The sequence below is a fragment of the Canis aureus genome, chromosome 19 (assembly GCF_053574225.1).
Source record: "Canis aureus isolate CA01 chromosome 19, VMU_Caureus_v.1.0, whole genome shotgun sequence".
Classification (NCBI taxonomy): domain Eukaryota; kingdom Metazoa; phylum Chordata; class Mammalia; order Carnivora; family Canidae; genus Canis; species Canis aureus.
Genome location: NC_135629.1, coordinates 8190728 through 8217106, shown reverse-complemented (window position 1 = coordinate 8217106; position 26379 = coordinate 8190728). Strand labels below are relative to the sequence as shown.

The following is a 26379-nucleotide window of genomic DNA, read 5'->3' as shown; positions in this document are numbered from 1 at the left end:
TTTTTTTTTTTTTTGGTCTATGACCATTGGTGTTTCTGAGCTGCCAACCTTCATAACTCAAAGTTTCAGATATATATGGCCAAACAAAAACCCAGGGAATTCATCACTGTGTCATTCTTTGGGTCCTGGGATTCCTAGCTGATCTGCCTTTGCCTCTCCATCTTTTAGATTTGTCTCATATTAGCTTTAAATATAATGTTCAAGGTTTTTTTTAATTGTGTTTAGCAGAAAAATAGGAAAAAATACCTGTACTCTATCTTCCCTGAAACAGATGTCTCAGTATGTTTTAAAAGGTCTCCAGGTAGCCAAGGTTGAGAACCACTGGAATAGGCCATAAGTTCCATGAGCACTGGGGTTGTATCTGTGAAAGCCTATCACAACATCTGTGCCCGATGCCTCAATAAGGAGTTTTTGAATGGATGGATTGGTGGAAGGAAGGGAGGATGGTTGAATGGACGGATGGATGGGTGGGTGGATGAATGGGTAAATGAGTGCATATGAGAATGGAATGAGCAGCCAGACTGATTCACTCTCACCTGTGCTCCACTTTGCACAAACCTCGGCCTAGAGACAAGCCTGGCCCCAGCACCCGTAGGGCGCTTGGCCAGCAGGTGGCACTGAGGAGCCCCAGGTGAGGTGCTGGGACGGCCCAGCTGCGCAGTCAGGCAGGGGGTCACTTGACTGAAAGAGACAGACATTAAAGAAACTCCCAATTACCTAGGAACTCTCTCTTGCAAACATCTCATCTGCCTCTCCTTTTTCTTCTATCAGCTCTTTTATTTACTTCAATATCATAAATCATTCTTTTTTTTTCCTCAAGAAGAAAACAGCCTGGATAACTTTGGTCTTTGAAATGCCTTTCTCAAGGCTTAATCTCTGGGGATTTGGAACAAAAATAAAGCATTATTCATTGTGTCCTGAAATGATACGTGTATGCAGGCTGGGCCTGGTGTTGTGTACAGTGTCCTTGTCTAATGTTAGCACGGATGTTCATAGTTCTAATGCCATGAAATCTTTATTTTAAGCGTATGTTACAGCTCTCTCTCTCTTACTATACTGAAAAGGTAAGTGGGTTAGGGCAGGTGGGTGTCACTTGGGCCATTAAGGGACTTGTTTTTCAGTCATCTTTGGATCTTAGTGTGGGGTACCAAGCCCTATAAACTCCAGAAGCCTGTTTTTTAAATTAAAATGGAAGCAAAAAATGATTCCTTTATCCTAAGGTCATCAGCACTGTGAGGATTCAATAAAGCAACATGGAAACCATCCTAGCCCAATGCTAGTATATAGGAAACCTTGGAAATACTACTTTTCTTCTCCTTCGTTGCTTTTCAATGTCAGAGGGTAAGAGAGGATGGAGCTGGACTTTTTATATTTCTTTTGTTTGCCATAATAAAGGGATAATTACCCTTCAGCTTCCCCTTCCTGGCCTAATTTCAAAATCCCAGCCTGTCATACTAGGGATGGAGCATGGGAGAGCAGACAAACAAGTCCAAATTATAAAGTGAGAGAAAATCATGGAGGCACAAGAAGAAAGAGTTGATATAGCTAAATCATGTCCACACTTGGGCTTCTAAGAATTAAGAAGTTATGTGTAACATCTCTCTGTGCCCTCTCTACAAGAAACTGTAAGATACATTTTATCTAAACTTAGTTCCAACTAAAGTTGTCTTTCTGCTAAGAGACTATTTTACTTTCATTCAAAGGACAATAGAATCTTGTAATTGATCCTGTTTTTCTTCTTTGCTCTGGCTCCTGGGAAGCTCAGAGTCAGAATTGTGGCCCAATTCTGGTGGCTCTTTAGGATCTAACCTGAGTTTCATCCTTATTTGGCTAACACTCCTTTATTTCCCTTTAAAAAATCCTAGTGCCTGGTAAGTATTTTAGGGAGTAATAGTAGTATACCCAAATAGGTTTTTAAAACAGACAGAGGTCTGGAAATCTAGACAGCCTCTTGCTTGTACCACTGAATTTTTTTTAATCAACTTTTTTGAGGTATAATTTATATACCATGAAATTCACCCATTCTGAGTAAATCATACAATTAAATTATTGTTAGTAAATGTCCACAATTGTATAATCATCAGAATTCAATTTTAGGACATTGCCATCACTCCTGAAGACTCCTTCCTGTTTCCACCCCCCAGTCTCAGACAACCACTAATCTACTTTCTGTCTCTCTGGGTCTCCTATGCTAGACTTTTCCTGTAAGTGGAATCATACAGTGTGCTGCCTTTTGTGTCTAGCTTCTTTTACTTGTATGATGTTTTTCTAGTTTATCCATGCAATAGCATGCGTCAGCACTTTGGGTTTTTTTTATTGACAAATAATATTCCATTGCATGGACATATCATATTTTGATTATCCATTCGCCAGTTGATAAATATCAGAGTTGTTTCCACTTTCTGGCTATTATTAATAATACTAGAAACATTCACATGCAAATTTTTGTGCTGACAAATATCTTCAGTTCTCTTGAGTAGATATCTAGGTATGGAATCATTGGTTATTATGGTAACTGTATTTAACTGAGGAACTACCAGACTTTTCAACAGTGGCTGCGTCATTTTACATTCTACCAGTAGTGAATGAAGATCCTAATTTCTTGACATTCTCATCAATGCTTATTATTGTCTGTCTTTTAAAAGTATAGTCATCCAGTGGATGCAAAGTGGTATCTCATTGTGGTTTTGATTTGCATTTTCCTGATGACTAATGCTGTTGAGCATCTTTTCATGAGGTTCTGAGTCATTCCTATACCTTCTTTGATGAAACATCTATTCAGATCCTTTGCCCATTTTTAAATTGGGTTATTTGTCTTATTACTATTGAGTTGGAAAAGTTCTTTATATATTCTGGATACATCAGACATATGATCCAGCATATACAGGAGGTACAAATATATTCTCCCATTCTGTAGCTTCTTACTTTCTTAGTGGTGCCATTTGAAACACAAGAGTTTTAAATTTTGACAAAATCCAACTTGGCAATTTTCCCCTTTAATGGGCTATGCCTTTAGTGTTGTATCTGAGAAATTGTTGTCTGACTCAAGATCTCAAAGATTTTCTCCTATTATTTCTTCTGATAGGTTTAAGAGGTTTAGCTGTTACACTTAGGACTATTGTCAATTTTGAGTTAATTTTTGTGTATGGTGTAAGGGGATGAATGCCATGACTCCTGTGCTGGAATAACTAATCTCTCCATATGCAAAGATGAATCTAGACATAGCCCTTCTGGGTCAGATGATATCCTCTAGCCCAATCACGTGACTAGAGATCAGGTTTATTTGGTAAAAATTTGGCTGCCAGGGCCCACCCGTAGCTGGATGATGGTTCTCAGGGAAGGAAGCTTATGAGCTGTGGAAATACCCCAAGAGGAGTCTATTCCAGGGTCATTGTCTTATATTCAGCACTCCAGATTCTCTATGAACTAGCTTGACATTTCCAGCTTGGGGCCAACAGGTCAGATCCTCAAATTTTGTTTTTGCTTGACCTGTGTTCAAGAAAACAATTGAATAATTGATGTTTTAAAACAAAAAGATTTCATGTAAAAATTCTTTTATGCTTCATTTTAAAAATAGGCAGATCTGAGCCTGCAGTAGTTGGTGGCGTCTGAGCAAGAGCTGTCCTCTTTAGACAGAATATACTCTACAGGTTGCCCCAGGCCCCACCACTCCCTATTTTTATTAAATTCCCCTCCCTGACTCTGTAGACATTTGAATGTGTACCTCCACCCCCAGAACAATCTTCAGGACCTTTCTCTGTCCACAAGGTCATCTACCTCTTGTATCTTACCCAGAGGCTAACACTTAACCCACCACTGCCCTAGACTCAAAGTCAGGCATGTTCCTGCAGTACGGGGTTCATAATGGGATTTTGCTATTTGCAGTCTGCTCTCTGTACTACGACCAGTGGCACTGATAAGCCTAGGTGTTTTATGGAAATTATTCCTTGGTAAGACTCAATTAGAATATGTAGTACTTGGGGTACTTTTATGCATGGCACTTCTCTCTCAGAGTTAAAGCAAAGAAACTAATGTTCAGACTTGATGAAAATAAGCTGCCAAGGCAAATGGTTCCCAGAGGGGAGAGAAGTTTGGAATGAGGAGTGGTGGGTGAGGCAATTTAGAATGTATCAAGAAAGGAATCCCAAATTCTTACTTTTCACTAAAGAAAATAAACAATGGGGCAGCCCCGGGTGGCTCAGCGGTTTAGCGCCACCTTCAGCCCAGGGCCTGATCCTGGAGACTCAGGATCGAGTCCCATGTCAGGCTCCCTACGTGGAGCCTGCTTCTCCCTCTGCCTGTGTCTCTGCCCTTCTCTCTCTCTGTGTGTCTCTCATGAATAAATAAATAAAATCTTTTTAAAAAAAGAAAATAAAATAAACGATGTGCTAAGAATATGGAAGACCTTTCTTTAAAAAAATTTTTTCCCGATGGAATAAATCTATTTTATTTTATTTTTAAAAATGGATGCTGTTCCTATTTTTCCCCTTTATAAAACTAAGATGCTCTCAGTGTTGATATCTTGGGAAATGCCAAAGATAATAAACATCACTCACTACCCAGAGAAAACCACTGTTAATATAATGTAACAGAGACTCACCTTTGTGTAAACCTGATAATGGAATTGACATAATCCTGGTGAAACAATGTGCGTTGTAAATTTAACTTCATCATAAGCATTTTTGATATTACTAATGGCCCTGCATAAATGTGATTATCAATGACTGCATGATATTCTATTCTGTAGCTATCCCATAATATATTTAGTTCCCAGATGTTAGATTTCTTTCCTTCTATTGCCTATCATAAATGATGTTGCTGGAAGCATCCTTGTGCATAAATCTGTATTCATGTTTTTGATTCCCATGAGAGAAATTTCCAAAATAAAGTTTCCAGGAAAAAGAAGTTACTGATATTCATCAATAGCATAAATCTTACCTCCAAGTTTTGTTCGTTTAGACATCCTCGTGAAAAATAGGCAATTAGATCCTTCTCCATGCATCTCCTGCTGCTCTTCATTCGTGTCTTGCTTTTTCAGACCCCATCCAACAAGCTTCTGTTCTGCATCCCTCGTGTGCCAGCCTGGTGCCAGCATGGGAGAATGGCAGTGAATGAAAACGTGTGGGCTCTGTCATGAAGGAGGGTGTGTCCCTTGATGCTCATGCGTGTCTCATGTCAGAAACAGAAATAGTGGACACTTTCCATGTCCCAGAGGTGGTCCCTTTTTAGGTAGGGAGAATCAGCTAAAGAAAGAATGATAAGCTAGGTGATGTCAAGGGGAGTGTTAGAAACATTGTGGGGACTTAGATGCTTCAAGGCAAATGGTGCTCCCTTTGGGACAAACAACACAAGCAAAAGCAGAGAGGTGTAAAGAGCTTTCTTATCCCTTGTCCCCTGATGCCTTCCTGGGCTCATCGTTCCAACGATTCCCTCCCAATTCCTTGAATTCAGCTCTGTACTTTTATTCTTTCTTTTCTTCATCCTTAAATTCCTTTTCCTTCCTCCTGGTGAACTTCTACTCATCCTTTGAAGCCCAGCTCACACATCACTCCTTCTCCAGTGTTCTTCCTGACATCTATATTCCACCTTGAGAGAGGCTGTTCCTCTCTCCTCTGTCCTGTCATCTGCTTTGATCTTACCTCAGTCATCATATTTGTCCCAGTTACATTCTAGAAGTTTTCATTTTTTGATGCTATTCACTTACCTTTTGTCTTTCTTCTCATGTTAACTGGAAAACTCCTTGAAGTCAGGGATCTGGTTTGGCTGTGTGTGATAGAAAACCTAAGTTATCCCAGAGGTAGAGAGTCCTGACTGAGTTGGAAGCTCTGCAGTCACCAAAGACCTCAGCTCTGTCCAAATTGCTGCTTCACTGTTGTCATTATGTGGCTCTTCCTCATGGTCCCAAGAAGGCTGCTTAAGCCATATTCATCCTATTGCCATTCCAGCCAGCTGGAAGAATGAAAGGCCAAAGAAAAGAACACATTCTCCATTTAAGGTTGCTTTCTGGAAGTTGCAAGCTACATTTCCATTTCTGTTTCATTGGAACTTAGTCACATGGTCATACCCAGCTACAAAGGAGCCTGGAAAATGTAGTCTCTATTCCAGGCAGCCATGTACTCAGAAAAAAATAGAAGTCTATTCCCAAATAGAGGAGAACTGATACTGGAAGACTATGAGCAGTTTCTGCCACAGTGAAAAACAAGGAAGTTGGGATGATTCCCCTGAGCCAGACTGGGCCAGCTGTGGGATCGTTGTGTTATTCACCCAGAAATGGAAGAAAACAGCTACTATTAATTGACCACTTCCTATATGTCAGGGACTGTATGAGGTGCTTCTGCCCCATTTGAGAGGTGAGGAAACCTAAGACTTGGCAGAGTGAAATATCTCGCCCAGCTAAATAGGGCAGAAATAGGATCAAAGCAGAGGTTAACTGGTTTGCAAAGCTTGGGTTTTTAACCATTGCCCAATTCCTCCATCCAAGTGAGCTCGAGCTTTCTGTGGATCAGCATTGCTGAAATAGGATGGAAAGCAGGGAATATGAGGCCACTGGGTGCCTTCTTTAAAGTGTAGCATCTCTTCAAACCCACCAGTTCTTCTTGCCTCCCCTTCCTATCACAGAGATCCCTGCCTATTGTTCTCTTTTATCCAAAATCAACATCTGCAAGTTTTGTTTAGGTAAATAATTGCCCCTGAGAAAGAAGGAGTATTTCTAATTTGGAATCAGATCCAGGCCACCTCTTCTTGCATACCTCCCATAATGGGGAGCTTATTATCTATCAAGGCAATTCATTGAATTGTTAGATAACATCTATTTTTAGAAAGTCCTTTTTTACCTTGAGCAGTAAGCTATATTCTTTGGCAGTTCATGGTGTTTATTCTTCAATTAGACCAGTAGTTCTCAACTAAGGATTATTTTGCCTCCCAGTGGATCTCTGACAATGTCAAAGAGATATTTTTGGTTGTCATGACCAAGAAGAGGGTGAGGATACTATGGCATCTAGTGAGCAGAGGCCAGGGATACTGCTAAACATCCAACAATACAGGACAATCCTTCACAACAAGGAAATATCCAGCTCAAAATGTCAATAGAACAAAACCTGAGAAACAGTTAGATAGACTGAAGTTTGAACCTGGACTTCACCAGTCTCTTCCTAGCTGTGTGACCCTAGCTGTGTGACCCTGCGTCGGTTGCTTCACCCCTCTGAGCCTGACCTGACCATTTCCTCATCTCTATCTTGAGGATCATCACAAGACCTCTCAATGGGCTTGTGGTAGCCATTTAATAACTGATATCTGAAAGGGCTTGGCTCCTTACTGTCATAGCTGCTCCAGTCAGCATTCCCAGGATATGGAAGATACACTGACTACCTCTGTTTACTTGCTGGCACATGGACCTGATTGGATTAGACTGTTTGTAATCACTCTGGAAAAAGTCCTGCTGCAGCTAATAGTTTTGGAATGGAGCCATTGCCTTAATTCAAAAATGATGGCTTGCTTATGCACATGAGCCTCTTAAGGAATGGGGTTCATTTCTGCTTGTCACCCAGTCCTCATTACCTGGGGATTAGCAGAGCTTTCCTACCCCACTGCCTCAACTGACCCTCCCAACAGCCCAGGGAGGGAGGTAATGATGTTTTCCCTACTTTTCAGTTGAGGAAATTGGAGTCATGGCTGTTTACCCAAGCTCCACACAGTCCACCAAGTGACAGAGCCTGGGGGGGAACTCTCTTCTTCCATCACTTGCTTCTCTAGGGACACAGAGCTATAAAGAGTCTACAGGTGCCCACCTTTCTTCTCCAACTGGCCTGTCCAAAGTGCCTCTTCTAGCTTCCATTCTCTCAGAGCACACTATCGCTTGCATCATCTCTGTCGGCTTGGCTTTGATCCCAGAGAGGGTACCTCAGAACCCAACAGAGTCTGGGCAGCCCAAAGGGAGCATGACCTCCTGTGTAGAATGAGGTGCAGTGAGGATCCATGTCCCCAAATAATTCCTACGCTCAACTTGATATTCCTTTGGCACTTATAGAGAGAAAACCATTCAACCATCTATTTTTCAAAATGCAGATCCCTGAGGCAGGGGAAATCATCTTACATTAGTTACCTCATGGGGTAGGACATGTTCAGGGATTGTGTAAGAGCACCAAAGACAAGGAATGGCATATGGGCCTGTGACCCTGGCAGTCACACAGGCTATGTGCTCAAGAGGCCTCCTGTCTTGGTTTCATATTCTGCTGTTGCCATCTTGAAATTCTCTTTTTTTAACTTATATTTTTTAAGGATTTTATTTATTTACTCATTAGAGACACACAGAGAGAGGCAGAGATGTAGGCAGAGGGAGAAGCAGGCTCCCTGCAGGGAGACCGATGTGATACTCGATCCTGGGACTGCAGGATCACACCCTGAGCCAAAGGCAGATATTCAACTGCTGAGCCATCAGGTGTCCTCATCTTGAAATTCTAAATAATTGTTTAATTTTTAATTCTGCCCTGGGCCCTACAAATTACATAGCCAGTCCTGAGTTGGACATGAAGTTAATATTGATATGGCTGCTCCTGTTGACTTTTTGGGCACCCACTTTTCAGGGATCCCTTGGGCTTCCCCTTCCTTCCCTGACACCCCATCCTCTACCTCGCATTCCTCAGGGGAGCCAGGTGCCAAGATTGGTCTGCATACAGCAGGTGGTTGCTGCAGTTGCCTTTCCAGGAATCCTGAATTCCATAGCATCAGAAGACAAAAGTGGATTCTCTTGTTCTAGAGCAGATCACTGAGCTGAAATGAACCTTTCACCAGGAAATACCTGTTGAATGAGTAAGTTCTTTTTTTTTTTTTTTTTTTTTATTGGTGTTCAATTTACTAACATACAGAATAACACCCAGTGCCCGTCACCCATTCACTCCCACCCCCCGCCCTCCTCCCCTTCTACCACCCCTAGTTCGTTTCCCAGAGTTAGCAGTCTTTACGTTCTGTCTCCCTTTCTGATATTTCCCACACATTTCTTCTCCCTTCCCTTATTTTCCCTTTCACTATTATTTATATTCCCCAAATGAATGAGAACATATAATGTTTGTCCTTCTCCGACTGACTTACTTCACTCAGCATAATACCCTCCAGTTCCATCCACGTTGAAGCAAATGGTGGGTATTTGTCATTTCTAATAGCTGAGTAATATTCCATTGTATACATAAACCACATCTTCTTTATCCATTCATCTTTTGTTGGACACCGAGGCTCCTTCCACAGTTTGGCTATCGTGGCCATTGCTGCTAGAAACATCGGGGTGCAGGTGTCCCGGCCTTTCATTGCATTTGTATCTTTGGGGTAAATCCCCAACAGTGCAATTGCTGGGTCGTAGGGCAGGTATATTTTTAACTGTTTGAGGAACCTCCACACAGTTTTCCAGAGTGGCTGCACCAGTTCACATTCCCACCAACAGTGTAAGAGGGTTCCCTTTTCTCCGCATCCTCTCCAACATTTGTTGTTTCCTGCCTTGTTAATTTTCCCCATTCTCACTGGTGTGAGGTGGTATCTCATTGTAGTTTTGATTTGTATTTCCCTGATGGCAAGTGATGCAGAGCATTTTCTCATATGCATGTTGGCCATGTCTATGTCTTCCTCTGTGAGATTTCTGTTCATGTCTTTTGCCCATTTCATGATTGGATTGTTTGTTTCTTTGGTGTTGAGTTTAATAAGTTCTTTATAGATCTTGGAAACTAGCCCTTTATCTGATATGTCATTTGCAAATATCTTCTCCCATTCTGTAGGTTGTCTTTGAGTTTTGTTGACTGTATCCTTTGCTGTGCAAAAGCTTCTTATCTTGATGAAGTTCCAATAGTTCATTTTTGCTTTTGTTTCTTTTGCCTTTGTGGATGTATCTTGCAAGAAGTTACTATGGCCGAGTTCAAAAAGGGTGTTGCCTGTGTTCTTCTCTAGGATTTTGATGGAATCTTGTCTCACATTTAGATCTTTCATCCATTTTGAGTTTATCTTTGTGTATGGTGAAAGAGAGTGGTCTAGTTTCATTCTTCTGCATGTGGATGTCCAATTTTCCCAGCACCATTTATTGAAGAGACTGTCTTTCTTCCAATGGATAGTCTTTCCTCCTTTATCGAATATTAGTTGCCCATAAAGTTCAGGGTCCACTTCTGGATTCTCTATTCTGTTCTGAGCTGAGGTGCTTCATAGCACCCTGCCTCTCACTCACTTACTCATCCACTTAACAAATATGTATTGATCTTTTGCTTTTATGTTTATGCAAAATAACATGTCCAAGCTACAAAGGAGAACATGTGATAAAGAATCAAGCTTACAGTGATAGGTGAGGATAAACATATATATGCTACATTAATTTTCCCCAACATTTTACTATGAAAATGTTTGATAAAATAGAAAATTTGGAAACATCTCCAAATGTTTAGGTAGGGTAAACACCTCTATATCTATCACTTGGGTTATAAATTAATATTTTGCTCTTTCTGTTTTATTATATGTCTGTTCCTTTATCCCTTCTTCTAATCAACTATCCATCCAACTTGTTTTTTTCATTTCAAAGTAAGGTGCAGACTCAATAGATTCTCACCCCTAAACGCTTAATATCCAATGGTAATTTTTAGTTCAGTGATCTCAGTTCAATCATAACAACCTTTTTTTTTAGCCAAAAGGAAAAAATCAGTGTTTTTTATATAAAAATATCATTTTCTGTCAAATTATTGAATGACAAATAGTATGTGCACGGTGAAAAGAAATTCTCATTTCCCCTCTGTGTGCAATGAGACAAAGAGAGAAATGAGAGAAGAGAATTTTCCCCAAGTCAAAAAGGAAAATAGAGTAACGAGACACATCTATAGCAGAGAGAGTGGTTGGAGCTACCTTGGGAATACCAAGGCTATGGGAGTGTCTGGAGGAACTGCTTCCTGTTTCCTTCCAACCAAAATCGAAAATAAAATTGAGATGAACTTCCTTAGCCTCTTTCCTCCTTCTTGAGGTGGCTGCAATCTATTCCAAGGGATGTGAGCTTGGTCAGGGCTGAAGGTGAAGCTGCAAGGTCCTGGTTTGGGATGTGGAGGTGGAGAAAGAGAGAGGCTGAAGCTGTAGATTTGGAAGCTGTTATCTTCACAGAGCTGATGGCTGGGGCGGATGGGGGTGAGTGGGGAAAGCTCTCAGGCAGACATTAGAGAGTGACAGGAGCAGAGAGCAGGACTGGGTCACAAGAGCAGAAGGTGATGCTGTTCAGAGGAGGCACACTCAGAGAAGCTGGAGGGTTGCCCTGATGGACAGTTTGGGGCTGGAGGAGAATATGGAAAAATGCCTAAAGCAGACTCTAAATAGGATAACTGGAAAAGCCTTGAGAGATCACCTGTGCCACCTTTCACGTTTGACCCGTGAGGAAATAAAGACTGAGAGGTCACTCAAAATATCAGTGGCAGAGCTGGGGCAAAATCAATGCTACCCACGTGGTGCTTTTCCAGCAGAGTAACTCAAGGGTTCCTCTTACAAGGAACAAATAAATGTATTAGGGCCTTGCTTTTTATCATTAAAAAATCATTCAGGGATCCCTGGGTGGCGCAGCGGTTTAGCACCTGCCTTTGGCCCAGGGCGTGATCCTGGAGACCCGGGATCAAATCCCACGTCAGGCTCCCGGTGCATGGAGCCTGCTTCTCCCTCTGCTTCTCCCTCTGCCTGTGTCTCTGCCCCTCTCTCTCACTGTGTGCCTATCATAAATAAATAAAAATTAAAAAAAAATCATTCAAATTTAGCTTTTTTCTCAAGAATTTATCTGGGTTTGTCTTAATGTGAAAGTAGTTTGTTTTTGCTAAATTATTGAGAGAGATTTGCACTCAGGGCTTCTCAGTTTTCTTCAAACTGTATCACTTTTTGATGAATATCAAAATCTCACAGCCTCTTCCAGAAATTTTAAGACCTACTTCTACCTCTCACCCCAGTTGAGGATCACCAATAACAGGATACAATGTGTTTTCAGTACAGCCTTATTAGCAAGGAAGGTTTTGTTACATATTACTTTGTATGGTTTATATAACGAAAAAAATTTCAAACACAAAAGCAAAATAAATTTAAAAAGGTAAAATATGCTTTCTTAAACCACATAACTCTTCTCATTTGAGAACCATTAGTCTAAAGAGGTGCTAGTTTTATTTCCTGCTTTTTGTACCATTGTTATCTCCCCCATATCAGTTACAGATGCTTTTAGCTACAAGTGAACACTCCCACAACAGTGACTTAAGCAAAGAAGACATTTCATTATTTCCCACTAAAAACCAATATTAAGGAAGGAGATTCCAGGGTTGGTTTAGCACCTTAGTGATAACAGGACTCTGAGTTGGTGTTTCAGTGGTTTTCTTAGCATTTCCCTGCTGTCCCCAAGATGACTGCCATAGCCCCAAGCATCACCTCCTGTCAGGAAGAAGGGGACAAGGAGAAGTAACACTTTTCCTGCTTTTGATCATTTGTCAGAGAGGAAGAACTTTCTAGAACCCTGGCTCTGCCATGAGACTTCTGTATCTACTTCCTTTGCCACAGTCATGAGGCCTAGATCAGCCACTCCTAGATCAGCCACTGGCTAAGAACTAGAATGCCATGTCCAGCTAAGACCAGCCATAATGCAGCCCACCTTCCCAGAACACATGCAACATAGGACTTAAACTTTGCCTTGCTTTTGCCCAACTCGCTCACTAGAATGTAAACTCCATGAGGGCAGAGATTTTTGTTTTGTTCACTTCTGTATTCTCAATGTCCAGAAAAATGTCAGGAATTCACTGACTAGTCATTGAATAAGTGAAGAAATGAATGACTAAGGGAGAAGGTGATCTAGATTATAGGTAACCAGCAGTATCTATTACCCCCAACAGCATGCAACCCCAATTAGATCAACTTGATGGTACCAAGTGACTCTACTGATCTCCAAGGCTCTGATCTTAATCCCTGTGTCTCTCTTTCCAGGGAGGGAACCACAGCTGGAGGCTGCTCTTGTGCCAATGAACCTTCCCAATTCTTCCTGCATCTTCGAAGACAAGATGTGTGAGGGGAACAAGACCACCATAGCCAACCCCAAACTGATGCCCCTTGTGGTGTTCCTGAGTGCCATCTCCTTGGTCACAGTGGGACTCAACCTGCTGGTCCTGTATGCTGTGCGGAGCGAGCGAAAGCTACACACCGTGGGGAACCTGTACATTGTCAGCCTCTCTGTGGCAGACCTGATCGTGGGAGCTGTTGTCATGCCCATGAACATCCTTTACCTCCTCATGTCCAGGTGGTCCCTAGGCCAGCCTCTCTGCCTATTTTGGCTTTCTATGGACTATGTGGCCAGTACAGCATCCATTTTCAGTGTCTTCATCTTGTGCATTGATCGTTACCGCTCTGTCCAGCAGCCCCTCAGATACCTGAAGTATCGTACCAAGACCCGAGCATCAGCCACCATCTTGGGGGCCTGGTTTCTCTCCTTCTTGTGGATTATTCCCATTCTGGGATGGCATCACTTTATGTCACAGACCTCAGGACACCGGGAAGACAAGTGTGAGACAGACTTCTATGATGTCACCTGGTTCAAGATCATGACTGCCATCATCAACTTCTATCTGCCCACCTTGCTCATGCTCTGGTTCTATGCCAGGATCTACAAGGCTGTACGGCAGCACTGTCAGCACCGAGAACTCATCAATGGATCCCTCCCTTCCTTCTCTGAACCTAAGCTGAAGCCAGAGAACCCCAAGGCAGGGGCCAAGAAACCAGGGAAGGAGTCTCCTTGGGAATTTCTGAAAAGGAAGTCAAAAGATGCCAGTGGTGAGCCTGTCTTGAAGCCACCATCCCAAGATTCAGAGGAGATGAAATCCCCAAGTGTCTTCCGTCAAGAGGAGGACAGAGAGGTGGACAAACTCCAGTGCTTTCCACTTAACATTGTGCAGGTGCAGACTGAGGCAGAGGGGAGTGTCAGGAGTTACGTAGCTATCAACCAGAGCCAGAGCATGCTTGAGATGGATGAACAGGGTCTGAACATGCGTGGGGCCAATGAGACATCAGAGGATCAGATCCTAGGTGATAGCCAGTCTTTCTCTCGGACAGACTCAGACACCCCCACAGAGTCAGGATCAGGGAAAGGGAAACCTAGAAGTGAGTCTAGCACAGGCCTGGATTATATCAAGTTCACTTGGAAGAGGCTCCGCTCACATTCAAGACAATATGTGTCTGGGTTACACATGAACCGAGAACGAAAGGCTGCCAAACAATTGGGTTTTATTATGGCGGCCTTCATCCTTTGCTGGATTCCTTACTTCATCTTCTTCATGGTCATTGCTTTCTGCAAGAGCTGTTGCAATGAGCGTGTGCACATGTTCACCATCTGGCTGGGCTATATCAACTCCACGCTGAACCCCCTCATTTATCCCTTATGCAATGAAAACTTCAAGAAGACATTCAAGAAAATTCTGCACATTCGCTCCTAAGGGAGGCGACCAGGGGTTGCAACCAAAGTGACACTTAGGATGGTCCCGAAGAAAACAGAGGATGAAGGCCTGTGAGTTGCCAGGCACCTGGGCTTTCTGGAGTCAGAAGAATAGTCTTAAAGACTAGGTAACTTAGAAAGTTCTTAGGCACCATTGACAGAACAGCAGATGGCAGTGGTCAACAGAGAGAGCAGGATGTATCCAAGACAATCGGATCTGGATGAGTTCTCCTGCTCCTCAGGAAATGTGAGAGCCTCAGACTCTCAATGTAATTCAAGCTTGCAGACTGGAATTAATTGGAAACTGAAGGGACACATGGAGAGAGTTTTACTGCAGAATTAGATGGAATTCTCAAGCCTTCCTGGAATGGAGTTATAGGACTGTGCAGAGACCTTACATATGCGGATAGATGCTGTCCCTTTCCAGGGGTCACCTTGATAGGCATTGACAGCTATTCCATCGTGACTGTCACTTCTCAGAACACCTGTCCTCTGAGGCTCTTCTACAGTTTTCTCCAGAACCAGTGTCTGAACCACGTTGGAAATTCTACCTTATTGTTTCTCATTCCTACATATCTTAGAGTTGGTAGGACACTATGCAGCTTGATTGTTTTCAATCCCACATTCCTTTTGACTATTAACAAAATAGTGATAAAAGCTACCCTCAAAAGAAAAAGGGTGCTTTTTAATGGTTGCACAATAAAAAGCAAACAAAAAATGGGAATGGGGAGAAGAAAGCCATATTTCTTGAAGGCTGGGTCATGTTTATCTCATTTAAGCTCCATGACACCTCACCGCAGGAGGACGGTATTACTAGGGGAGCAGATTGAGGGACATAGCTAGTTATGTGAGGGAGCTAGAATGAAAATCCAGTGGGGTAGTGGGGCTGCGGCTCGTTGTAACACATTTCCTCCAAAAGGCAAAAATGTGTCCTGTTAAGTATACAACACACGCATGCACACACACACACTATTCCTGAGAGTGGTGGCAATTCTCAAAAGGATGTGTTGAGAGAAGGAACAGCTGACATAGAATATGCCTGAGGCTGCAGAAGGTGATACTTTGAAGGAACAGTTGCATTTTTATCTGTGAGTTCTGCTGTGTTTGTTGAAGAAGTCATCATGTTCTTTTATAGTTACAGTTCTTCAGTAAAAACTAGCAAAGTCATGGAAACATACAGTTTTCCTTGGGGTTTATATCTCAATCTGGTTGTGATTTATATTTTAAAACTTAATGGCAAGCTGTCATATATGTAGCAAAATGGAGTGCGTGTACAAGCTGGTATTTTGTGTCTTGTGTTCCTATTTGCATGATCTGTTACAATGACAGATTTTTACCTACCTAAAATATATTTGAAACTATACTGTTATGACTCTGATTTATTTAATTCTGCCTTTCTGAGTCTCTTGGACTGAAAAGATGTATTGAAACGTACTGTCAAATATTATGAGATCTAATACAGCGTTTCTCTTTGGTTTCTGGTCACATTCATAAATGTCTTTAGAAAAGAACTTACTTTTTATAACAAGCTTCACTCTGCTTGACATCTCCCAAAGCTCTGCTTGCTCCAAACTTAGGGGAGCCAAAGAGACCTTTATCCTGGTTTTAAAAGCTGCAGCCAGTCTGCTCCCAGGTCAAAAAAGGTTTCTCAAGTGCCCATTATTTATGTTGATGTATGGTAGAGGCAACTAGTGAAGAGAAGTGTTTATGAGCTCTCGCTTTGGGCTGAAGAGACTTAGGAATTTGAGCCTGACAAGAACAAGAAACAGTAATTATAAATGGTCAGAGCATAGGAAAACAAGACCCATGCATTATTGAATACAATATTTATGGTGTGTGCAGAGTGTCTGGTACACAGTGGGGACTCATATGTATTTTTTTCATATGTAGTTTTAAAAATACTGATCTTACTATGTGCGAGGCCCCATGCTTTGCCACCATGATCTAATTTAACCTATATGCCAATCTCATGAGGGAAATTTCTGTGTTTTTACAACTAGGCATATTGAGGCACAGAGAGAAATTGAGGAATGGGAAGGCAGACAGAAAAAGAGAAGTAGAAAGTGGCAGACAGAAAGAGCATAAACCGAGTGGCATAATACTAATACACACAAGAAAAATCTACATTCAAGAACATATTCTGCATCAATGTATTCAGAAGTTAAATATATTCAAAAGAAGAATAAACCATCCTTAGCTCTTGATAAATAGAAATTCCTTCAAACGATTCTCTAAAGACCACATGAAAACCAGTCAACAACTGCATCACATAAATCTTTAAAAGCTTGTGAAACTACTCCATATAATAGAAATTGCTATAGATCTTAGAAGTTGGTAATGTTAATAAAGTGTTCATTCAGAAAATCCATTAGTCTTCAGATTGGCCGTTTGATAGATTGGTCATTTGGCAACTTGGCTTGCAGACAATTGCTGATGTCTCTTTTGAAAATGGGCCTTCCAAAGGTAGACTTAAGTCCTAACACAGGGTAAAAAGGATGTTGAGGCTCTTTGGCTGAGATGCATTCTAAGTTCTGTAGAGAAATAATGCTGTTAAGATCCAATTTGCCAATATGTCATTCCACAGTTTTTTGAGCTTTCAAAGCCTAGGCTACGCAGCATATGGTTCCCATTGTGGGGAGCAGGTGTTCTCCTCAACTGAGCTGCAAGTCAAATGATGAAGGTGGATAGATCTGAATCACTGTTTCCTTGAATAAGTGTCATGGGCCTCATTGCCTTGCTGTGTCTGAGAATATTCTCTGCCTTTTTAAGGGTCCTGGTCTTGCATCTTTCATGATGCTCCATCATCTTGGTGCCCCAAGGCATGAACATCAGTTCAAAAGTCCAAAGCTTAGAGTGAAGAATCATCCTGTGTCTACCTCTACTGCAATTTACTCTGAACAGGTTGGGGTGGGGTGGGGTGGGGGCAGATGGCACACGTAGTACAAACATGATTGGAAGACCAACAGTTCCCAGAGAGGTGGAATCATTGTGAGCTGGGCAGAAACTCCAAAAAGGTGTTCACTGTAAGTATCTTGAAGTCCAGCAGAGGGAACAAGCTTATAAAGTACAAACATCAACCTATGCTCATATATGCCTTCGCTCTATTGAGTGAAGCCTAAATATGGGTGGGTGTCATCCTACTGGGGTTTTTGAAAGTCAATTTTGTTGCATTGCACCAAAATTAAAATTAAAATGCACCCATTTAAAATGTAGAGGTCAATGAGTTTTGACAGATGTACAGACCCATGTCATCCCCATCTCAATCAAGATACAGAACATTTCCATCATCCCAAAAAATTCTTCATGTCCCTCTGTGCCCCAGACAACTACTGATCTGACTTCTAATCACTATGGATTAGTTGTGCTGATTGTAGAACCTTGCATAAATGGAATTCTATGTAATTTTTTTGTCCATTTGTCAAAGATTTACCCACATTTCAACTGGGTTTATGATCATCATCATTATCATTGAAGTATAGCTGACATACAATGTTATATTAGTTTCAAGTGTACCATATGTTATTTGACAGTTATGATTGAACTGGATCATCTGGATGATTACTGAATGCTCACACAGTAAATGTAGTCACCATACAACGTGATTATAACATTAATGACTATATTCTCTATGCTGTACTTTTCATTTCCATGATTTACTTATTTTGCAATTGGAATTTTGTACTTCTTAATCCCTTTCACCTATTTTTTCCACACCCCACCCTCCTCCTTCTGGCAACCACCAGTTTGTCTCTGTATTTATGAATCTGTTTCTGTTTTGTTTGCTTATTTGGTTTGTTTTTTAGAATACATATATAAGTGAAATAATATAGTATTTGTCTTTCTCTGACTTATTTTACTTAGCAAAATAGGTTTTTCCTAGGTCTTTTCATGTTGTTGCAAATAGCAAGATTTCCTTTTTTTTTTTTTTTTTTACAGCTGAGTAATCTTCCAGTGTGTGTGTGAGTGTGTGTGTATGTATTATATCTTCCTTATTCTTTCATCTATCAGTGGACACTTTGGCTGCTTTTATATATTGGCTATTGTTAATAATGTTGCAATAAACATAGGGGTATATACATTTTTTCAAATTAGTGTTTTTGTTTTCTTTGGGTAAATGTCCAATGGTGGAATTACTGGATTAAATTTATTTCTATTTTTAATTTTTTGAGGAACTGCCATACTGTTCTCCACAGTGGTTGCACCAATTTATATTCCCACCAATGGTGCACAAGTGTTCCCTTTTCTCCAGGTCTTCACCAACACTTGTTATTTGTTTTTTTTTTTTTTTTTTGTTGTTGTTGTTGTTTTCTTGATACTAGGCATTCTGATTGGTGTGAGAGGATATCTCACCATGGTTTTGATTTGCATTTCCCTCTCTCTCTCTCTCTCTCTCTCTTTTTTAAAGATTTTATTTGTGCATGAGAGACAGAGAGAGAGGCAGAGACACTGGCAGAGGGAGAAGCAGGATCCCTGTGGGGAACACTGATGTGGGACTAGATCCCAGGACCCTGGGATCAGGACCTGAGCCAAAGGCAGATGCTCAACCACTGAACCACCCAGGTGCCCTGCATTTCCCTCATGATTAGTTGATGTTGAGCATGTTTTCATGCATCTGTTGGCCTTCTGTATGTCTTTGGAGAAATGTCTATTCAGGTTCTCTGCCCATTTTTAATTGGGTTATTATTATTTGTGCATGCATGCATGCGTGTGTGTGTGTTGAATTGTGTAAGTTCTTTATCTGTTTTGTATATTAACTCCTTATTAGATATATGATTTGCAAATGACGTCTTCCATTCACTAGGTTGCCTTTTGTTTTGTTGGTGGTTTACTTTGCTGGGCAAAAACATTTTTAAGATTTTATTTATTTATTTATGAGAGACACAGAGAGAGAGAGAGAGAGGCAGAGACACAGGTAGAGGGAGAAGCAGGCTCCATGCAGAGAGCCCGATATGGGACTTGATCCCAGGACTCTGGGATCATGCCCTGAGCCATAGGCAGACGTTCAACCGCCGAGCCACTCAGGTGTCCCAAAAGTTTTTTATTTTGGTGTAATAATAGTTTATTTTTGCTTTTGTTTCCCTTGCCTGAGGAGACATTTCCTTAAATTCATTGCTAAGGCCAATGTCCAAGAGATTACTGCCTATGTTTTAAGAATTTTATGGTTTCAGGTCTCATATTTAGGTTTTTAATTCAATTTGGGTTTATTTTTGTGTTTGGTGTAAGAAAGTGCTCCAGTTTAATTCTTTTGCATGTAGCTGTGCAGTTTCCCCAGCAGCATTTATTGAAGAGACTGTATTATCCCCATGGTATATTCTTGCTTCCTTTGCCATAGATTAATTGACCATATAAACATGAGTTTATTTTTGGGCTCTCTATCCTGTTCCATTGATCTATGTATTTTTTTTGTGTGTGCCAGTCCCATACTGTTTTTATTATTACAGCTTTGTAATATATCTTGAAGTCTGAGATTATGATACTTCCAGCTTTGCTCTTCTTTTTCAAAATCCACTTTGGCTATTTGGAGTCTTTTGTGGTTCCATACAAATTTTAGAAGCATTTTTTCTAGTTCTAAGAAAAATGCTATTGATATGTCAATTAAAATTGCATTGAATCTGTAGATTGCTCTGGGAAGTATGGACATTTTAACAGTATTAATTCTTCCAATCCATGACCATGGAACATCTTTCCATTTGTGTCATCTTCCATTTTTCATCAATGTCTCAGAGTTTTCAAAATATAGGTCTTTCACCTCATTGGTTACATTTATTCCTAGGTAATCTTTTTGGTGCATCAACTTTTGAAGACAGAGAAAGATTTACACAAGCAAAGGAAGTGTGAGGGTATTGATGAGGGGGGGGGAGATTTATAGAGTATGCTTAAAATATCAGAATTAGTTTGGTGTGACCCAAGTATGCAGTCTGAGAGGGCCATGGCAGGAGAGGAGCCTGCAATAAGGAAAGAATTTATAATAGTGAATTTTACCTGGTCCCTGTGCTCTTTAAAAAAAACAAAAAAACTATCCTTTTTCAACACACTTTCTCTACTCTTTTGTGCTCTAGAAAGGGTTTACTGCAAATAAATATCCATTCCTGTATGACTTAAACTAAGACTCGTGGATACCTTCCTTGTGACAAAGCAAGACAGTCCTTCTGAATTGGTATTCTTTGCCTTATAAATGTTTAGCTGAACTACTTGTATCTGCTGATCAATCGAAACAAAATGCGTTGTTAACCAACTTTAGTTAAGCTTTGCCCATACCTTCCAGGCTCCTTATTTTTGACATACTCTCTGCCTGAGTCACAACCCCTCCAGAAAATAGACTGACCTTAAGGTAAAACATTCTCTGATCTACTGCTATCCAACCAAGCCACCCTTTCCTCCTACTTTCTCATACCCAGCTTTTTCTACCCTTTTTCACTCTTCCCTATTAAGGAAAAATTCTTTTTGCCTAACCCTTCAGACACTTGAAGATCTTTTAGTCAGAGGGGTCTCCCTATTACAAGAGGCCCTTCCCTCCCCTTATCCTTCCCCTTGCAATAATCCTTTCAAATAAAGTATCTCCTTACTAAGTCTGGATTTGTTTTCTTATTTGACAGTCAAACAGGCTTCCATTAGAATCCTATCCCCAAAGCTCTGTAACCTTCAACAAGCCACTTAACTTTTCCTAGTCTCTGTTCCTTTATGTGTAAAATGGGGACAATATGACACCTATGTTTCAGGAAATTTGTGGTGATTAGAAAATGTGAAATCCTGAAAACATGGGAGATAATAGTAGTCATTGCTCTTGTTAGGAGTCTATTGAGCTACATCAGAGTCACTTTCATTCCTTATGAATGAATGGCCTTATATGTCACATTAAGTTCATACTCACTATTGTGTCTTCAATACCTGACCAATGCTTGGCATATGGTATATGCGTGATAAATAATTTGGAATGAGTAACTTTATCCCATCGACAGCAGGGAGCTATGGGAATATTGCCTAGTTTAGAAAGAAGAGGTTAAGGGGCACCTGGATGGCTCAGTGGTTCAGCCTCTGCCTTCTGCTGAGGTCGTGATCCCAGGGTCCTGGGATCGAATTCTGCATCTGGTTCCCCAAGGGAGCCTGCTTCTCCCTCTGCCCGTGTCTCTGCCTCTCACTGTGTCTCTCATGAATAAATACATAAATAAATCTTAAAAAAAAAAAGAGAGAGAACAGGTTAATCACTGACAATCTTCATGAGCTTTTACCTATTAAAATTCTCGTCTGTCTCCACACCTCCTCCTTAATGACGCCTGGGATATGTCCGATGCTGTCTGTCCTGGAAAATGGAAATGATCCTAATTCCTCTACACATTCCCACCGCTGATAAACCGGCTCATCACACCTAGCTCAGCTCTCCCTGGAGCCCCTCGCCCACCTCCTGACCTCCTGACGCTCCGCCTTCCGTGCAACTCAAGCTCCTCCCACTCAGCCGGGTGTAGGGGCTCGTTTACCAGGTCGGGTCCCCGCCTCCGTGTGCGCACGCGCACCACTGGCCGGGGGGGGGGGGGGGGGCGGGGCCACTCGGGGCGGGGCCATATTGCGTCATCGGAGCGCGCGCTGCGGACGACGCCGTGGTTGCCGGAAGTTAAGCGGCGGTAAGTGAGCCGCGCTGGAGAGGCAGTGGCGGGGTCCTGCGCCTGGCGGGAAGGGGCGAGCTCGGCGGTGAGGGCAGGAGTCTTGGCGGCTTTCGGGATCCTCCCTGCCGCGGGGGGTCTCTAACTCCGGCTCTCGCCGTCCTTCCGCAGCCACGTCCCCCGGACTGTGGGACTGGTTGAGCCCGGGCTCTTCTGACTGGAAGGCTCCTGCTGTCCTAGGTCAGGCCCTCCCGTCGGCTGGCAGGCGGCACTCTGAATCTGGGGGTCGGAAGGCCGGAGACCGGACGCCAGGCTTCCTATCCTGGCCTTGCCCGCCTGTGCCGTGCGGCTTTGGCGAGTCAGCGCTTTCGGCCTCTCTTGCCTCATCTGTAGAATGGGAGAGCGAGAATAACGTCATCTGTGAGGCGGGGGCATGAAATGAAGTCCGTTCTTTTGTCAGGGCTTCTCTGAGCTGAGGTTCTCGATTCTTCAACGTGGCCCAGGGGTCACAAGCTTTAATGGTTATTCAGTCAGGTAAGGCAGATGTAGGTGTAAGGAATTTATTTCCACGTCAGGAGCAGACTTCTGTTTTCACCGAGTTGAGTTTTCATGGTGCAGTACTGACACGTATGAAGTGGGAGAAATGGAAACAAGACTTGGGTGCTGCACGCGTGTGAGCTCTTGATCATTAAACACAACTACAATTTTTTTTTTTCAAGACCAATTTTTAGAAATTGTGGGGTTTTGGGGGTTTTGTTTGTTTGTTTTTACTCCGCAAGCTGAAACCAGACATATATGTGACTGCCAGTTTCAGATCCCTGGATACCAGGTTCCCTTTCCCATTGAGTACTCGGATTTCTTTTCTTTTTATTTTTTTTTTAAAGATTTTTATTTATTTATTCTTTATTCTCTATTAATATTTATTTATTTATTCTCTGTGAGAGACACAGAGAGAGAGAGAGAGAGAGGCAGAGACACAGGCAGAGGGAGAAGCAGGCTCCATGCAGGGAGCCTGACGTGGGACTGGATCCCGGGTCTCCAGGATCACGCCCTGGGCTGAAGGCAGGCGCCAAACCGCTGGGCCATCCAGGCTGCCCCTGATTTCTTTGATGACACCATTGCCCACTGGTTAAATTTCGTAAGTGGCAGAAAACCCACTACCTCTGGTGATTGTTCGGTCTTCCCCTAGCTTTGACTTGAGTTCTATGTTGAGCCGAAAGCAGCTACCCACGATCTCAGCGCATTGTCCACCATCCTTCAGGCTCCTGGGATCTCCCTTCCACCTGATTGCCCACACACCTTTGAAAGCTGCTGGTTTGTCTTCCCCTTCACACCATTTCTTCTCCAGGCTGAGCACGTTTAACTTATGTACCCATAGTAAACTCCGTAATGATGGAGAATCTTGTTTATGTGCCAGGCAACACTGTGAGCATTGCTGGTGTAGAGGTAAAACCAAACAAAAACAACAACAAAAAAAACCCTGTTTTATGGAGCCTACTTTTTTTTTTTTTTTTTTTAAGATTTCATTTATTTATTCATGAGACACACAGAGAGGCAGAGACAGGCAGAGGGAGAAGCAGGCTCCATGCAGGGAGCCTGCCCTGGACTGAAGGAGGCACTAAACCGCTGAGCCCCCCTGGGCTGCCCGGAGCCTACTTTTTGATCGTGGTGGTGGCATTTGTGGTAATTGTCAATAATACCCATCTTTTAGTGGGCCAAAGGTGTTTCAGATCCTGTTAGATGCTACAGAAAAAAGAGAACGTAATGGGATGGAGAGTAACCAGGGGTTAGTGAAGGGAGTTTTTGTAAAATCTAGCTGGTGAATTCTAGAGGCAAAGTCTCTGAGCAGGTGATTTTGTAACTCACATGCGAATGAAGAAAAAAAAAAAAAAAAAAGCCAGCCTTGTGAAAGCTCATCTTGCCTAATTGTTCCTTCTATCCCCCGGTTCTGTGCTGCGGTCTTGTTAAGCCGTGTACAGGTTGTGTCTCACTTGTGCCCTTTGTTCCTGCCCCTTCAGCTCCTTCTGCTGCCTAAAAACAGCTCCCCTTCCTCTTCCACTTTCTTGGCCAACTCCTCCCTGCCCTTCACGTGACATGATCTCAGAATTCTTTAAGGAGTGAAGTACAGGCCTCTCATTCAAGATGTACATCCCCATCCTCAAGGAGTTAATTATTTTTTAAGTCAAGGAGATAGATAATAGCACTCTGGTATGAAGCTAGAGTAGAGATTTGCCAGAGGAGGACTCAGAGTGACCGTAGGTCAGGATGAGGCATCAGAGAAGGCTTCTGTGAGGATGTATTGGTTATGAAGGTTGAGCAAGATTAGTCAGGAGGAGAGGAGTGTGAGGTGGGATGATATTGCATTGGGAGTGGTGTGAGCAGAGAGCTGTTGGTGACTGTGTGACTTGCAGGTAGTTCACCTAGGCTAAGAGGGGACCATGGAAAGGTAAGCATGAGGCAGGTCACAAAAGGCCTTGTGGGCAATAGAGGATTATATATTGTAATATACGATTAGGATCACAGACTTTGTGATCTAAGTTACTTGTGTACCTAAGCTGGCTTTGCCCCAAGCTAGTTTTGAGACCGTGGGCAAGTTCCTCCCTTTCTAAGCTTCAGTTTCCTCACGTGAAAGCCAACCTCCCAGGGTTGCTGTGAGAATTGAACGCTATATGTTAACCCACCTGATGTTCGTAGATGGTAAATGATAAACTGTAGCAGTTAATATTGCCATGCTAAGTAATTTGGACTTTATCTTGAAAGTGTGATGTTGGAGAGTCCAGGCAGTCTAAAAAAAGGAATGTGACATGCTCTCTTATATTTTAAATTACCCAGGAAGTTCCATGGGGATTACACTGGGGCCAGCTGGGAGACCAGTGAGGACACTGTCGCTTTGGTCCAGGTGGCAGAGGAGGGAGGCCTGAACCAAGGCAGTGGCTGTGCCGAGAGATGCATGGGTGGGTTTAAGGGATATAGGGAGTGGGATTTGCTGGACTGGCAACCCTGTAACACCACGTGGTGAGAGGAGGGAGATGAATTGGGATATGGGTGGGTGCAGGGGATGAATCCTGTGTGTGGACCTAAGTAATAACAAAGTTCTTTGATGAGTGGTCCTTGATTGGTTATCCCTGACCTCCGCTGAGATTTTATGTGGAAGTCCAAATGGCCTGTTTTCTCTACTATTAGTCATGGGAAGTGAAGTTCAGAAATGCCTTCCTCCTTTTTTGTCTCCTAATCCTTCTCACCATCTCTAGTATAAGGCCTGGTTGTGTACTCAAGGGAAAATAACGAGATGCTGCTTTGTTAGCCAGTGGACAGTATGCGTCTCCATGGTCTTGGCAGACTGGGTAGCAACAGTGCAGTGTCAGTCCAGCTCCAATGATCACCTCTGGGTTTTTCTCAACGCCTTCTTTGTTGTGCTTACCCTCCTTGGCACTCATTCCTGTTTGACAGTCTCTCTTTGAGAGTGTGGTATGCAAAGAAAGATCTCTTTCTTCCGGAGTCTGACCATACAGACGGCTGTAGTTTTTTTGGTGACCTGAGGCCCCCCACCCCATCTCTGTTGTAGACACATCCTGCGCTCCTGGCGCTGCTTGGCACTCCCCACGTGTGTTTGGACAGCTCTTTTGCCTGGCTCCTGCTTGTCTTTCAGATTTGCATTCCTCCCCTAGCTGCCTAATGTTCCCTTTGACTTCACTGAGTTGCAACATCAGTGAAGGCTCCTCAGCCTCTATCATTTACAAACTTAGCTCCAGCTGACCCTGTCACTGTGCCTCATTCTGTGAAAGAAATATGTTTAGGGGTAATTCTTTTACTTGTGCTGAGATTCCATCTCTTCCTTTTCCTCCAGATCTGGTTCCATCATTTATTCTGTTTCTTTCCTGCTTATCCATCCCTTCTCATGTAAATATCTAGTAAAAAAACAAAACGTCTTCCCATTTACTTCAGCCACCATGCAACCTCATCCCTTCCACATTTCTTGACTTCCTGAAGTCATCATTTGCTAGAATCCTGCTTCCACCCACTCGTCCTCCAAAATTGCTCTCCCTAGTCTTCACACCTCTGTGTTACCAAAACTTCTGAACATTTTGCCTTCTTTATCTTTTGAATTCTGAGCACATCTAATATTGCTGATATTCCTTCACTTATGAAAACCACTCCTGCTTTGTGCTGTCTTTCTGGCTGTTTCCCCCTGTATCCATTGTAGGTTTTTTCCCCCTCCTTTTGTCTCTTAAATGCTAGTTTTTTTCCAAGGCTCTGCCTTATACTCTGTGCTCTTCTCACTCACAACTTCAGCTCCCACTTACATACCAAGGACCCCTGTTCTGTATC

The 26379-nt window shown here is 42.4% G+C and overlaps 2 protein-coding genes and 1 long non-coding RNA gene across 24 annotated transcripts in view; 2 read left to right on the top strand and 1 right to left on the bottom strand.

Moving 5' to 3' along the window:
- Positions 1-15821, top strand: part of HRH1 (histamine receptor H1) — a 76058-nt gene extending 60237 nt beyond the window's left edge. For all 4 annotated transcript variants that reach the window (XM_077857819.1, XM_077857818.1, XM_077857820.1 and 1 more), the window contains one exon: positions 12955-15821. In XM_077857819.1, coding sequence (XP_077713945.1) covers positions 12990-14453 — 1464 coding nt within the window. In that variant the 5' untranslated portion in view covers positions 12955-12989 and the 3' untranslated portion in view covers positions 14454-15821. The remainder of the gene's footprint in view (positions 1-12954) is intronic.
- The window catches only part of LOC144289573 (uncharacterized), a 28439-nt gene extending 6487 nt beyond the window's left edge, over positions 1-21952 (bottom strand). For 2 of the 4 annotated variants that reach the window (XR_013357419.1, XR_013357418.1), the window contains exons 1-4: positions 21860-21950; positions 21682-21752; positions 5705-5949; positions 4939-5082 (exon numbers count right to left, since the gene is read on the bottom strand). This is a non-coding gene — a long non-coding RNA (uncharacterized LOC144289573). Of the gene's footprint in view, positions 1-72; positions 3490-4938; positions 5083-5704; positions 5950-21681; positions 21753-21851 lie in introns of those variants that run through there. The other 2 variants (XR_013357420.1, XR_013357417.1) reach the window with 2 other exon arrangements.
- A 57-nt stretch (positions 21953-22009) lies between these two features.
- The window catches only part of ATG7 (autophagy related 7), a 237862-nt gene continuing 233492 nt past the window's right edge, over positions 22010-26379 (top strand). For 12 of the 16 annotated variants that reach the window (XR_013357403.1, XR_013357402.1, XR_013357407.1 and 9 more), the window contains exon 1: positions 22010-22071. The gene's annotated coding sequence lies outside the window, so the exon portion shown is untranslated. The other 4 variants (XM_077857806.1, XM_077857798.1, XM_077857800.1 and 1 more) reach the window with 4 other exon arrangements.